We start from the raw sequence: 15,273 nt of genomic DNA on the forward strand, positions 1-15,273 counted from the left end.
TCTTATTCTTATTGGGCTCACGTGTGGGCTGTTGTTACAATAACTCCGGCCCAAGGCAGACTGATAAAGAGAGGCGCTTTCTTCCTTGTTGAGGCGCCACAGCAGCGTAACCCTGACAAGCTTCTCTAGCACCGTTCTCTTTCTGTTTCGAGGTAATTTTTTCATCAGTCTCAAACGGACTCTTCTATTCAACTTCACCTTCGCCATTGAAGAACTCCCCCTGTGACCGCTACTTTCTTTCCTTTCTCTCTCTGGTTTGTTCGTAATGACCTTGCTTTTTAAAGTGCATAACATTGTATAACAAACTTGTCTTGTATATTGTGTGGCCAATTTTTTTTATAGTTTATTACAAAATTAAAAATTATCATAGGCAAAGTTCTATTTAAAGAAAATCAAACAAGTAGTTTCCACAACTTGCACTATCAGCAGCGTCAAGAGAGATTTTGTCCCTTGCATATACTTGATTCCATCCAAACTAGACGATTAGGTGTTAACTTTATAGTTTTCTGCACTTACAACGATTCTTTCTTTATTCTATTTGATTTCCATTTTACATCAACCACTTTTAAGTTTATAATTGCCATTTCTCATGTGCATTCTAACTGTTTGAGTAAAATCCGCTATATCTCAGGGTCTTCTTTGTTTGTTTGCTTGCTTGCATTATAATGACAGGCACACTGACGCAAAGTGAGTCTGTCATATGCTTACTGTTATATCAAAGTTAGAGCCGTTCTAGTGCACATCTTTCCTATGCACAGTCTGTTGAGGCATTAACTGTTAACTACTGGGGATATTTGTGTCAGGTAATTAACACGATGTCGTTGAGGCGTTTCTTAGGCTATTCTGATGGTGAGGTCATGAGGTCTGATGCAAAACCTTGTTCTAGGCTAATGAGGCATACAGCTGGAATTTTTAGTGTTGGTGGAGCACTAGCATTTTGGGTCCTGTGCCGAATGCACTATGGTTTGTTCTTCCTTTTGCCCTTTCTTCCTCTCACTGAACTTAGCTTGTGAATTGCTGATAACACTGTTTTCCTGTGGATGATGATTAAAGTACACCCAGTATTTCTTGACATTTTTAACTTGTATTTTTTTCTGAATTGCCAAATCAACTAGTTGGGACCAGAGGAAAATGTTGACAAAAAAGAATATATATTTCTGATTGATTAAGCCGCACAAAGGATACATGAATATATAGTGTTCTTTACAAGCCAAAGAGAATTGATTGCCTACCTTGTGGCCTCACAGTAGTAGGTTGCTCCTTCAGTGGTGGTCTTCTATGCTCTGCAATGGTTGGGATGTCACTTAGAAAGACTTAGACACTCAAAGTTAGTAAAGTTCAAAGTCAAGAGATGAGGGATAGAGAGATAGCATATGTTAAGAATCTCTTACAAGAATGGAATCATTCCTAGCAGCGTACCTTGAGGCGGATAGGTTTAGGGTTTTTATAACCTTTTTATTATCTTTAGTCACCAACCTGGACAATTCATTTGGTCCTTATTGGGTCGTGCCCTAGTCAGAATGTATATAGATACAAGGAAAAGCCAAATATAAGGAAAGAATAGAGCTAAATCTAAAGATATTATCCTAACTACAAAATGTACTGTAAATTTCCTAATAATAGGCTATCTACATAAATACAAAACAAACTAAATATAAATAGGAACTAAATAAACTTAATCAAATCTGCATCATATCTCCTATGATATTCTGTAATTTATGTGATATCTCAACACAACTGTGAGTCAACATGACTTTTGCAGCTTTCTAGTCAGGCCTTTAGGATTATAAAGTCTACTTTGAATGTTATTTCACTGCAACTGAAACGAGTAAGTTGCCGTTGCTCTTTTCTTCCACCTAATTTCCAGGTGATAGACTCCTTAGCTTCTTCAACTAGTCAAACTTGTTGTCCTTTTTCATTCAGTGTAACTGAGTGGCCAAATTAAGGTTGGTCGGGGGGAGGGGAGGGAATGACTATCATTTAACATGTATCCTTATCCGCTACGGTTACTCTTGGATGTTTGTTAAGTATCGAAGTCTTCAAAAAAGTTATGAAAATCCAATATAGCTACATATGAAACATACAAACATGTATAATGTAGTAACATAGGAGCATTGTCCCTTGATGAAACAAAAATGAAAATTGTTTTCTTTATAGATGATTTCAAGAAATGAATGAGATTCATACTATTCTTGTTATGCTAACATTGATCCATAATTTTTATTTTGTTTTTAGCAATGTCCAATTAGTATGTTCTTAATTTGAATTTGCATATTGCAATTATATATTTTATGATTTTTTTATACACTTTATATGTATCTTATTCATATCTAACATATTTTTATAGTAATTGAATCGCTGTAAGTGCATCATAGTTTAAAACAAAGCCTTAATACCTGTTTCGCATACGATGGGGTTTCATTCTTGAAATGATTTTGAGGTTTTAAATACTATTTACTTCTCCCCCTTTCTTTCCCTTGAAATCCTATATTTGCTATATGCCAAAAATTATATGACATTGTAATTCATCCTGTTTTACTCTCTCTCTCTCTCTCTCTTAATCTTTGTTGGTCATGCAGGTCCTCGAATTACAATTCCCAGGAGTCTTCGATGGGCAACATGTGGAGCTGTTACTGTAAGCTCAAGTACGGCTTTGCTGGTTCGTTTGTTTAGTCCTGAATGTGAGCCCCAGAATATCGCTGCTTATGACAATAAAAAGTAACATTGATATTATTACCCCTTTCCTTTTTCCCTACTTGTTAATATAAAAAGGGGGAAATGATTAGTTTATGATGTGGTGTTATAATAACCTTTTGTACCCGGGGAAATGAACTTGCGTGATTGAAATCTCATCACTCTAATAACATTATGATACACTTGCAAAGAATAGTGGGATGTTATAATGATCTCATCACACTGAGCTTGGTTTCAGATATTCTGCATATGTAAGTTTTATGGTATGGATATCATTTAGTGGCATCACAAAGGGGAAAATAGGCTGTTTACTCCCACTATTCTTAGCTATTAGAAAGGGTAAAAATTGTATTTCAATTTTCTGTTTTCTCCCTGAAAAATTTCCTCCAACAATTTTTATTCCAAATTAGTCGTTAAACTTACTTAATTCACCTATGGTTACTCGCGTCCAGAACATCACTGAATAATTTCAACCGGTTCTTGTGTGGCAATAATGATGATAACTACATCTTAAATGGTAATTATCCTTAAACATGGTTTTGTTCCATTGGATAAAGGTTTTGTTTGGGGTGAGTTTGTGAAATGGGTTTAAGGCTAGTGGTGGATTCAGGTTTGCGATGAGTTGTGTATTATACATTAGCATACCAAGAGGAGAGGACAAAGGTCCACCGAAAGACAGAAGCAGGCAATTGGTTCGAATACTTCACGCTAAATGTTAATCATTCCATATCGACTAACGAAAACTGATCATGAAAAATATCAGAAAAGAAGACAAACTCCTCGTTATGTGCCAAATAGTTAGGTAGATGACAAAATTAACAAAACTTGCGTTCACATGAAATCAATGGACTCGTATTCCATCAGCGCACGTAGATTTGTATGCAACCTTGAAGGGAAATAGCAATACGTATTATAACAATAAATGGTTTTTTTTTTAATTCTACCAATGTCGAAGAGGAATTTGTATCTTATATAATATAAAGTTAATGAATATGACAGTAAGTGCAAAAAGAAGCTGACAAACATAGAAATTAACATGGTGTCGTTGGTTTCCATATATCTGGATAAAAGTAATAATAGTTCAACTTCAACTTCATTAAAGCATATATTAAATTTATTCTTATATATAAAACTGAGTCTTCATTCGTAACTAAGATTATTTATATATGTATTTTGTACATTATTACATGTTTTCTCTCTTATGTTACTTATTTTAATTCTTCATGATTTTTTTATTAAAAAATTACTTTATTAATTTCTTTAATTTAACATTTTAGAGTTTTTAAGATAAAAAGTCTCAAATGCTTATATTTTCATTACCAGAAAAACATAGATAACAAAATAATTGGTTGCTGCCTTTGGCACACACTTGATTCAATCGACGGCACTGTGTTTGCCACCTGATCTACTAAGTGTATTATCCAACAACAAAGACTTTATTTTTTCTGTTGTTTTTGTTTTTGATAAGTTTAAGTGTATATTTTCCAAAAATATCTAAATGTTCTTGTTCATAAGTATATCTAATAATCCAAGATGGGTAACTTTGTTTCCAAATATGACGAATAAATGATTGAAGTGGTTCATTAAAATGCATAACATAACACAAAATGCATCAAAAACAAACCGACGATTCCCATTGTCTTTTGTCATTTACAAAGGCATTGACCATAGTTTTCAATAACAAGTGGGGAGTTTTGGTTAATTATATATTAGCAAATGGTTATAATCTAACCAGTTTTGAAGTGGTCTGATTAATGAGGTGAATAAAAGGGAATAGGCTTGGTCATCGTAAACAACGGTTTGGTTGATTTGAGCAATGTATTTACACGAAACATAATAATTTAGTTAAGCCAAGTAGTAATGAAATAATTAGACAGAAAACAGAATCAAGAAAAGGTTTATTGGCAGGAAATGGACGATTATACAGATTCGAATTCATCCTGGGCAGATGAAAAGCAAAAACGAGAAAAGTTACAGCATTTGGCAAAGTTTGTTACGCTATAGTAGTTTGGTAGTGGGGTGTGTGATAGGATAGCAAATTGGATTGCAATGATACCTGCACTGTACTCAACAACTGCACTATATTATATTATATGATATTATAAACACAAAACAGTAGTAGCATCCATAAAAGAGTGACTTTATGGTGGTTGGTTCTTCCCCAATTTTATATTCCTAATTTCCCATCCCATGTCACTGGGGGGTCCAAGTGGGAATGAAACATAATATATCACCACTCAACTCACCCTTTCGCCTCACTCTCCAATGGCCTCCAACAAAGAACACCAAAACGGAGACACCCACCTCTCCAAGAAGCCAAAACTCTCCTTCATCACGGACGCCGAGATCCAGTCCGAATTCTCCCACCACGACCCCGCCGTGGCGCGCCTCAACAACGGGGCCTTCGGGTGCTGCCCGGCCTCGGTGCTCGGGGCGCAGCGGGAGTGGCAGCTGAAGAACCTCCGGCAGCCGGACCAGTTCTACTTCAACGACCTGAAGAAGAACCTCCACCGGTCGCGCAGCATCATCAAGGAGCTGGTGAACGCGGAACACGTGGAGGAGATCTCCCTGGTGGACAACGCCTCCACGGCCACGGCCATCGTCCTCCAGCAGGCCGCCTGGGCCTTCCACGACGGAACCTTCCAGAAAGGCGACGTGGTCCTCATGCTCCACTACGCCTACGGCGCCGTCAAGAAAGCCATCGAGGCCTACGTGGCGCGCGCGGGAGGCTCCGTAATCGAGGTCCCCCTCCCCTTCCCGGTCACCTCCGAGAACGACGTCGTCCGCGAATTCCGGAAAGCCGTTGAGATTGGAAAATCCCGAGGTAACAGAATCCGCCTGGCGGTTATAGATCACGTGACCAGCATGCCCAGCGTCGTCATTCCCGTTAAGGAGTTGGTTACTATTTGCCGAGAGGAGGGGGTCGACCAGGTTTTCGTCGACGCGGCGCACGCGATTGGCTGCACGCGCGTCGATATGCAGGAGATTGGGGCCGATTTCTACACCAGCAATTTGCATAAGTGGTTCTTCTCTCCTCCTTCCGTTGCGTTCCTCTACGCGCGCAAATCCCCCAAGTCACGTGACCTGCACCATCCCGTGGTGTCTCATGAGTACGGGAATGGGTTGGCGGTGGAGAGTTCTTGGACTGGGAATAGAGACTACAGCGCGCAGTTGGTGGTTCCTTCGGTTGTGGATTTCGTGAATAGGTTTGAGGGTGGGATTGAGGGGATAAGGAAGAGGAACCATGATGCGGTTGTTGAGATGGGGAACATGCTTGTGGAAGCTTGGGGGACCCATCTTGGGTGTCCTTCTCACATGAGTGCTAGCATGGTCATGGTGGGTTTGCCTCCTCCTTTGGGGATTAGGTCTGACTCTGATGCTAACAAACTTAGGACGCGTTTGAGGGATGACTTTGGGGTTGAAGTTCCCATTTATTTTCGTGGAGGGGATGATGGGTCTGTCACTGCATATGCCAGAATTTCTCGTCAGGTTTACAACAAGGTTCACGACTATTACAAGTTTAGGGATGCCATTAATCAGCTTCTGCAAGACGGATTTACTTGTGCTCTTCTTTCGGATTCAAATTGAGGTGCTCTTCCTCTTAATTTTTGTGTTATGCTCTTACTCTTAATTAACTCCTCAATAACATGCACTTCTATTTCATATATGAAATAATATTTGCAAATCCGGATACAAACTCTTTGCCCATTGCGCCCTTGTGCAATATTGTATCTTCAGTGTAGAATTTGTAATGTTTGAGTAGCAATTCGCATTCTATCTTTTGAATTTTAAGCTTTCTCATCATTTACCTTGTGTTGACTTCAAATTTTCAGCAAGTCTTTTGAGTAACAGATTAACCCCTTCTCTAACAAAAGGAGCCAAACTATGGGAATCATATTTTCTTTCTATCTTATAGATTATGATTTTATCTTTGAGCATATTTGCTTTGTGTTTTCTCGAGTCTAAAGAATCATGTTCTGTAACTATTGAAAACCATAAGTTAAATGTGATAACTATAACATTCCACACACACGGTTCATTTTTATTTTCGAGAGAAAACGTGCACAAGACATATGAGCATTGGAGAAGGAATACAAAGATGAAAAAAGAATAAAGCCCTTTACCACGTGTCAAACTGTCACAGTGATGTTACTGTGTATGTTCATATATCCTATTCAAGTAATGCATAGACAATTTTTTCTTTTTTTATCTTGGATACCGGTGGCAGCATGTGAACATGTGGTTTATCTTTTGTTTCCCAAACCTGAAACACATTTATTACCTGAAAATAGTTAGTTACATCTCTCAAAGTAAACATTTTTATGGCAAATCATTCCTTGAAAAAGTTGCTTACCACACGAAAGTTTCTATAAGCTAATAAGATGAAAAATGATATATGATAAAGGCAAGAGGTTATAAAAAAATCTTGAAAAATGTTTCTATTTTAAAAAAAAATTTAAAAAAGGTTTTCATGGGAGAAGACACCTAGAGATACTTGCTTTCTCTTTGTTTTTTTTTTACACAAAAGTTCAGATGAGTTAAATTTCAGAAATTGATCAAAATGAACATAAACCTTAATGTTTATTTAAGAAAATTATTCCTTCTTAATTATTTTTTGTGAATGATATAAAAAGGAGGACTAAAAGACTCGAGAAAAAACAAAACATGAGCTGAATCTGAATCAGCTCTCAAATCATTAAGAGTACAGTTAAAAGCAAAATAAAAAAATATTATTATTAAATTTATAAGAAAATAATATATTCTTGAAGATGAGTGGTTAGAAAGAAAAAAGAATCTCGAAAAATACTTCTATAATTCTATTAAAGAAAAACAGTTAAATATATAGGTTAGATTTGTCTTTCGGGTGATATTTTTTATTTCTCAAAATTACTCTTATGTTTCTCAATAAATTATAATTACTATTTTATCCACACACATTACATAAAATAAATCTTTTAGATCAAATTTTGATTTAATTTATAGATAATTATATTTAACTTAATTGAATTTCATATTTTATGTTTAACTATTGAAAATTCTCTTAAAATATTGAAATTCGACTCATAGATAATTATAAAAGTTGATAAGATGAAACAAATAAAAAATTTAAGAATATTAATTTTATTGTTAGAAATTCAGGCCTTATTTAAATAATATTCTCAATAAATATTTTTAAAGAGAAGAAAATAAGAATATGACATAAATTAAGCTTTTCTCATGATAGCATAAATGAACCTTGGTTGTTGTCCAAATTTTATTGAGGTGCTTCTTATGTTGAAATGTATGCAAATGAATAAACAGGTTTGGTCATCTATGACAAATATATGCAAATACAAAACTCGTTTGCATGAAAAAAAGAGGTTTGATCATTCACGACAAATATAAAAACTCGGATTTTCCACTATTCATGTACATCCTAACATAAATGGACCTCCATGAAAAGGGTCTTTTATAGAAATGTAGGTATTGTAAGTGGTACAAACTCGTAAATAGAATTTGTCTCCAACATATTTAAAATTCAAGACAACATAAATAATAATTTTTTTTTTTGGATATTTTTAAATTATATTATATTAATTTAAGTTTGTTTGCTTCACTAATTTATTTTTTTTTTCTTTTTTAATATTTGGAATTCAAATTATTTATCTCTATCTAAGTTTTAAATTAATTATAAATATTATAAAAATAAATAAAAATATTTCTAACAAAAATAATTGCTACATACAAGTAAGTTAATTTATTTGTACATTATATATTTATTAGTTACAAGTTTTTATTTAAAACAGCAATTTATCACTAAATAATGCACAACAATGATAAATTAATTGCATTAAATTATAACATATTTTATTTTTAGTAATTAATAATCAGTTATTCTTAATTTCTACAGTGAAAATAAAAAATATAAAAAAAATATTAAGAAGTTAGATCTCAAAAATTCAACTTTTTAATGAATTAAAAAAATTTATTGTCAATTATGGTTGATCATGATTGGAATATAATATGAAATTATTTTATATTGTGAGTGCTTTATTTTATAAATCATTTTATTATTATTATTTTAATAAAATATATATATATATTTATTGATATTAGTGTACAAATGATACTTTATATTTCTATGAATTATTTTAAAAAATAAAAATAAAAAAGTTACATAATAATAAGTGATTGTTAAAAATACAATTGATTTTAAGGAAAAAGGTAAAGAAAAAAAGTGTAATTTATAAAAAAGTAGTTATAAGAGTTAAATTGTCTAAAAATATAGACATCAAATAAGACAATTTCCTTTATTAATAATATAGGTAGTACTCCCAAAATTTATGTACTCAATCACTACTTTATTCATTTTTCTGTTTTTTTTTCTTAAGGCTGTGGCTTCTATTTTTTATTTTTTTATTTTGTTTTAACTCATTAAAAAGTTGAATTGTTTGTAAAAAATATATTCAAAAAAAATTTATAAAATAATATGAAATTAATTTTTTTTATTTTAATTATTTTTTAGACTTATTTTTATTTTTATGTGATTTATGTATCTTTTGATTTGAATTACATTTGTGTCCAATAGTTTTCATGTAATTAAATCTAACAATTCAAGTTTTAAATTTTAACTTAGTAAAAAAAATTTAAATCATGTCTAAAAAATGGAAATAATTATTATTTCAAAGGAATCAATGGACTCAAAATTATAAAATAAAATATAAAAAAAAATATTTTAAAAGGTAAATAACTAAAATAAATTTTTAAAATACGATAAAGAATCAAAAGTATAATTTAGTTTTTAAAAAATGTTATGGAAAGTTAAGAAAAAAAAAATCAAGTTAATTATGTTGAGAATTTTTTATGTGTTCAATGGTCACTATGATTTTTAAGATAATTATAATTAAAATTAACAAACTTACTAATTAGGATTTGATTTTTCTAAGATAAGGAGGTTGTACTTGAAAGAATAATGTGTCATAAGTATCAATTAAAAAATGAGGGATGAATATTAATTTTTAATTTTATTATATATATTTAACTTTATCACAATTTTTCATCATTAATTTTTTAATTAGCTGTTACTATTATAATTTATCAAAGTATATCTTCATCTTAGAAGAGACAAATCCTATCATTTATCGTAACAAAGATCATAGTTTTGATTATTACTAAAATCAATAAATTGTCAATTACGATTGATTATGATTAGAATACGATATAAAATTATTTTATACTGTGGATCATTTTATATATCATTTTATTGTTATTATTTTAACAATAAAAAAATATTTATTCACAATAACATACAAATGACACTTTTATACTTCTATCAATTATTTTAAAAAATAAATAATAAAAAGTTACATAATAATAACTTATTGTTAAAAATACATTTGATTATAAAGAGAAATTTAAATAAAAAAATGCAATTTATACAAAAGTAGTTATAAGAGTTAAATTATCTAAAAATATAGACATCAAATAAGACAATTTCCTTTATTAATAGTATAGGTAACACTCCCAAAATTTATGTATTCAATTACTACTTTGTTCATTTTTTTAATTGTTTTTTCTTAAGGGTTTGACTTCTCTTTTTTATTTTTCTCTTTTCTTTTAAATCATTAAAAAGTTGAATTGTTTGTAAAAAAATATATTACAAAAATTATAAAATAATATGAAATTAAATTTTAAAAAAATTCAATTACTTGTTAGACTTATTTTTTATGTGATTTATGTCATCTTTTGGTTTGAATTGCATTTGTGTTCAATAATTTTCATGTAATTATATCTAACAATTCGAGTTTCAAATTATAACTTAGTAAAAAAATGATTTAAATCATATCTAAAAAATCGAAACAATTATTGTTTCAAAGAAATCAAATTGACTCAAAATTATAAAATAAAATATCAAAATAAATATTTTAAAAGGTAAATGACTAAAATAAAATTTTAAAATATGATGAAGAATCAAAAATATAATTTAATTTTTTTAAAAAATGTTATGGAAAGTTAAGAAAAAAATCAAGTTGATTATGTTGAGATTTTTTTATGTATTCAATGGTCTATGATTTTTAAGATAATTATAATTAAAATTAACAAACTTACCAATTAGGATTTGATTCTTCTAAGATAAGGAGATTGTGCTCGAAAGAATACTATGCAATAAGTATTGATTAAAAAATGATTGATGAATATTAATTTTAAATTTTATTATATATATATACACACACATTTAACTTTATCACAATTTTTCATCATTAATTTTCTAATTAACTTTATTATTGTAATTTATCAAAGCACATCATTCATCTTAGAAGAGACAAATCCTATTACTTATCATGACAAAGATCACAGTTTTGACTATTACTAAAGTCAATAAATTGTTAATTATGATTGATCATGATTGGAATATGGTATAAAATTATTTTATATTATCAGTATATTATTTCATAAATCATGTTATTTTTGTTATTTTAATAATAAAAAACATTTATTGATACTAGCGTGCAAATGACACTTTTATACCTTTATGAATTATTTTAAAAAATAAAAAATTAAAAATACATAATAATAAGTGATTATTAAAAATACAATTGAATATAAAGAAAAATTTAAATAAAAAAATGTAATTTATAAAAAAATTAGTTATAAGAGTTAAATTGTCTAAAAAAAATATAGACATCAAATAAGAAAATTTTCTTTAATAATAATATAGGTAACACTTCCAAAATTTATGTACTTTATTATTTTTTCTAATTTCTTTTCTTAAGGATCTGGCTTCTCTTTTTTTATTTTACTATTTTCTTTTAATTCATTAAAAAGTTGAATTATTCAGAAAAATATATATATTCAAAGAAAAATTATAAAATAAAATGAAATCAAAATTTTTAAAAAAAATTAATTGTTTTTTAGACTTGTGTTTTATGTGATTTATGTCATCTTTTGGTTTGAATTGCATTTATGTTCAATAGTTTTCATGTAATTATATCTAACTATTTGAGTTTTGAATTTTAACTTAGTAAATAAAATTATTTAAATCATGTCTAAAAAAAGAAAAAAAAATATTATTTTAAAAGAATCAAATTGACTCAAAATTATAAAATAAAATATCAAAATAATTATTTAAAAAGGTAAATGACTAAAATAAAATTTAAAATAAGATAAAGAATCAACACTATAATTTAGCTTTTAAAAAATGTTATGGAAAGTTAAGAAAAAAATTAAGTTGATTATGTCGAGATTTTTTTATGTGTTCAATGGTCACTATGATTTTTAAGATAATTATAATTAAAATTAACAAACTTACTAATTGGGATTTGATTCTTCTAAGATAAGAAGATTGTACTTGAAAGAATAATATGCAATAAGTATCGATTAAAAAATGAATGATGAATATTAATTTTGAATTTTATTATATATATATATATATATATATATATATATATATATTTAACTTTATCATAAATTTTAATCATTATTTTTCTAATTAACTATTACTATTGTAATTTATCAAAGTACATATCATTCATCTTAGAAGAGACAAATCCTATTATTTATCATGACAAAAATCATAATTTTGATTATTACTAAAGTCAATAAATTGTCAATTATGATTTATCATGATTAGAATACAGTCTAAAATTATTTTATATTGTCAGTACATTATTTTATAAAATATTTTATTATTATTATTTTAATAATAAAATAATATTTATTAATACTAGAGGTAAATATAATTTATAAAAAAAGTAGTTATAAGAGTTAAATTGTCTAAAAATATAGACATCAAATAAGATAATTTCCTTTATTAATAGTACAAGTAACACTCTCAAAATTTATGTACTTAATCACTACTTTATTAATTTTTCTATTTTTTTTCTTAAGGGTCTGGCTTCTCTTTTTTTATTTTTCTATTTTCTTTTAACTCATTAAAAAGTTGAATTGTTTGTAAAAAAAAAATATTCAAAAGAAAATTATACATAATATGAAATTAATTTTTTTAAAAAAATTTAATTATTTTTTAGACTTATTTTGATGTGATTTATATCATCTTTAGGTTTGATTTGTATTTGTGTTCAATAATTTTCATGTAATCAAATCTAATAATTTGAGTTTTAATTTTTAAGTTAGTAAAAAAAAATGGTTTAAATGATGTCTAAAAGATGGAAACAATTATTGTTTCCAATGAATCAAATTGGCTCAAAATTATAAAATAAAATATCAAAATAATATTGTAAAAGGTAAATGACTAAAATAAAATTTTAAAATATTATAAAGAATCAAAAATATAATTTAATTTAAGAAAAATGTTATGGAAAGTTAAGGGTTATGGTTTATGAAAAGTTAAGATAAATATAATTAAAATTAACAAACTTACCAATTAGGATTTGATTCTTCTAAGATAAGGAGATTGTAGTTGAAAAAATAATGTGTAATAAGTATCGATTAAAAAATGAGCGATGGATATTAATTTTGAATTTTATTATATATATTCAATTTTATCACAATTTTTTATTATTAATTTTTTAATTAACTATTAGTATTGTAGTTTATCCAAGTACGTCATTCATTTTAGAAGAGACAAAGCCTATTATTTATTTTGACAAAAATCATAGTTTTGATTATTCATAAAGTCAATAAATTGTCAATTATGATTGATCATGATTGAAATATAATATAAAATTGTTTTATATTATCAATGCATTATTTTATAAATCATTTTATTATTATTATTTTAATAATAAAAAATATTTATTAATATTACATTACAAATGACACTTTATACTTCTATGAATTATTTAAAAAAATGAAATAAAAAATTACATTATAATAAGTGATCGTTAAAAATATAATTGATTATAAATAAAAATTTAAAGAAAAAAATGTAATTTATGAAAAAATTAGTTATAAGAGTTAAATTATCTAAAAATATAAACATCAAATAAGACAATTTCTTTTATTAATAATATAGGTAACACTCCCAAAATTTATATTCTGACTCACTATTTTATTGATTTTTCTTAATTTTTTTTTAAGGTTCTGACTTTTCTTTTTTATTTATTTATTTTATTATTTTAAACTCATTAAAAAGTTGAATTGTTTGTAAAAAATACATTAAAAAATTATAAAATAATATAAAATTAAATTTTTAACTTTTTTTTTATTATATTATAAGTTATTTAGATTCAAACGTTAATTCAATTTTACTGGTTTTACATCTTGAATTAATTAAAGATTAATTTAAAATAGTATCACAAAATTTAAAAAATATTATTATTTAAAAAAATCAAATTAATTTAAATATAAAAATAAAAGATGCAATATAAAATTGTTCCGGCTAAAGTGTGGACTAGGGTTTTTTCCTAGATCGTGCCTTAGAGCCAGAGCATTCAAAAGTGTAATCTGGCGTCTTAGCTCTAGGGTTTTAGGTTTTATACTTTTCTGTTCATGGGCTTCGCGGGCCCCGAGATTATCGAGATTCTCCTTAACCGTTCTTATCTCGAGGCCGTGGGGTAAGTGGTGGTTAGTCAAGTCGGGATTTTACCGACAAGGCCCGTACTAAGGGACCTGTCGGGAGAAAGACGAGTGCCCCTCACTGGTGCGTGTAATTGAGCCAGAGCCGGGTTGATGTACGTTGTGACGATCCAGTCGGGCATTAGACGAGTTGGGGGGGGGTCCAGTCGGCATTTTACCGGGAAGGTACACTTGCCTTCCAGTCCTGAGCCGATATGGCGAGAGGGCTTGTGGCCTGGGAAACCAGTCGGATATTAGACGAGTGGGGGAGGGTCCAGTCGGCATTTTACCGGGAAGGTACACTTGCCTCCCAGTCCTAAGCCGATAAGGCGAAATGGCTCAATGTTCAGCCCTTATGGTTTGCGTTGTAGGTTGACTGGGATACCTCCTATGCTACTTGTGTGGAGGGACCACATCGGACAAAGACCGAGCAGCTTTTTAGGGATCGGGAATAGACCGACTTGGTTAATCTGGGGAAAGCAAGATGGATTCCGACCGAATCACTCTTCGAAGAGTGATTGGTGAGGGGTACAGTCTAAATGGTGTGTGTGAGAGGTTGGTCGGAATCCAACCTGGACCATACACTAGCCCACCAGCCTTGAGCGTGTAAGGCGAGAAGGCTTGTCCTCAGCCGATGCGTGCAGTGGAGTTCTTGTTGAGGACTCTTTTATGGTTGAGGCAAGGAAAAAGACCGAAAGGACTCGCGGACTTGTTACCTTGATTTCGCGGCCCCTCGGGTTCCGTCGAGGGTCGTCTTTTCAACTTACCCTTGAAGAGACACACATTTATTGCGCAGCATGTGTTTGCAAGGTATTTAATGATGGTGCTGCCACGTGGCAACGTCCGTCCGTTGATAAAGCTGGGAAAGTGGGGTCCCCTAGGGTCAAGTGTTACGGCTCCCACGCGCGTAGTGACCCTTGGGTTTTTAACCCTTGGGTTTTTGACCCTTCATGCGCGGCCCTTTACCCCTATAAATATAGGTTCTCTTTGTCATTTTTCACTTCCTTCTTACGTTTTGCTTCGCGCCTCTTTATCTTTGGTGGCCTTCTTCTCCGTCGTAGTCTGCGGTGGTTCACGGTGGTT

The 15,273-nt window shown here is 29.9% G+C and overlaps 2 protein-coding genes across 4 annotated transcripts; both read left to right on the plus strand.

The window, feature by feature from the left end:
- LOC109788309 (40S ribosomal protein) lies at positions 1 to 2,887 on the plus strand. Of its 3 annotated transcripts, none has more exons than XM_020347001.3 (3): positions 1 to 152; positions 804 to 963; positions 2,580 to 2,887. In XM_020347001.3, the coding sequence occupies exons 2-3, from the start codon at positions 816 to 818 to the stop codon at positions 2,720 to 2,722; spliced, it is 291 nt and encodes a 96-aa protein (XP_020202590.1). In that variant the 5' UTR covers positions 1 to 152; positions 804 to 815; the 3' UTR covers positions 2,723 to 2,887. The 3 variants fall into 3 exon arrangements, with proteins under 3 accessions (XP_020202590.1, XP_020202591.1, XP_082915808.1); XM_020347002.3 differs by having other exon boundaries at positions 107 to 254; XM_083059682.1 differs by lacking the exon at positions 1 to 152 and adding an exon at positions 626 to 687.
- Positions 2,888 to 4,705: 1,818 nt separating this feature from the next.
- Positions 4,706 to 6,498, plus strand: LOC109794318 (putative L-cysteine desulfhydrase, chloroplastic). Its single transcript, XM_020353773.3, has one exon. It carries the CDS (start codon positions 4,960 to 4,962, stop codon positions 6,280 to 6,282), a length of 1,323 nt encoding a protein of 440 aa, XP_020209362.1. The 5' UTR covers positions 4,706 to 4,959; the 3' UTR covers positions 6,283 to 6,498.
- Positions 6,499 to 15,273: the final 8,775 nt, after the last annotated feature.

Source organism: Cajanus cajan, chromosome 7 (assembly GCF_000230855.2).
Source record: "Cajanus cajan strain Asha chromosome 7, NIPB_CcT2T_4, whole genome shotgun sequence".
NCBI lineage: Eukaryota > Viridiplantae > Streptophyta > Magnoliopsida > Fabales > Fabaceae > Cajanus > Cajanus cajan.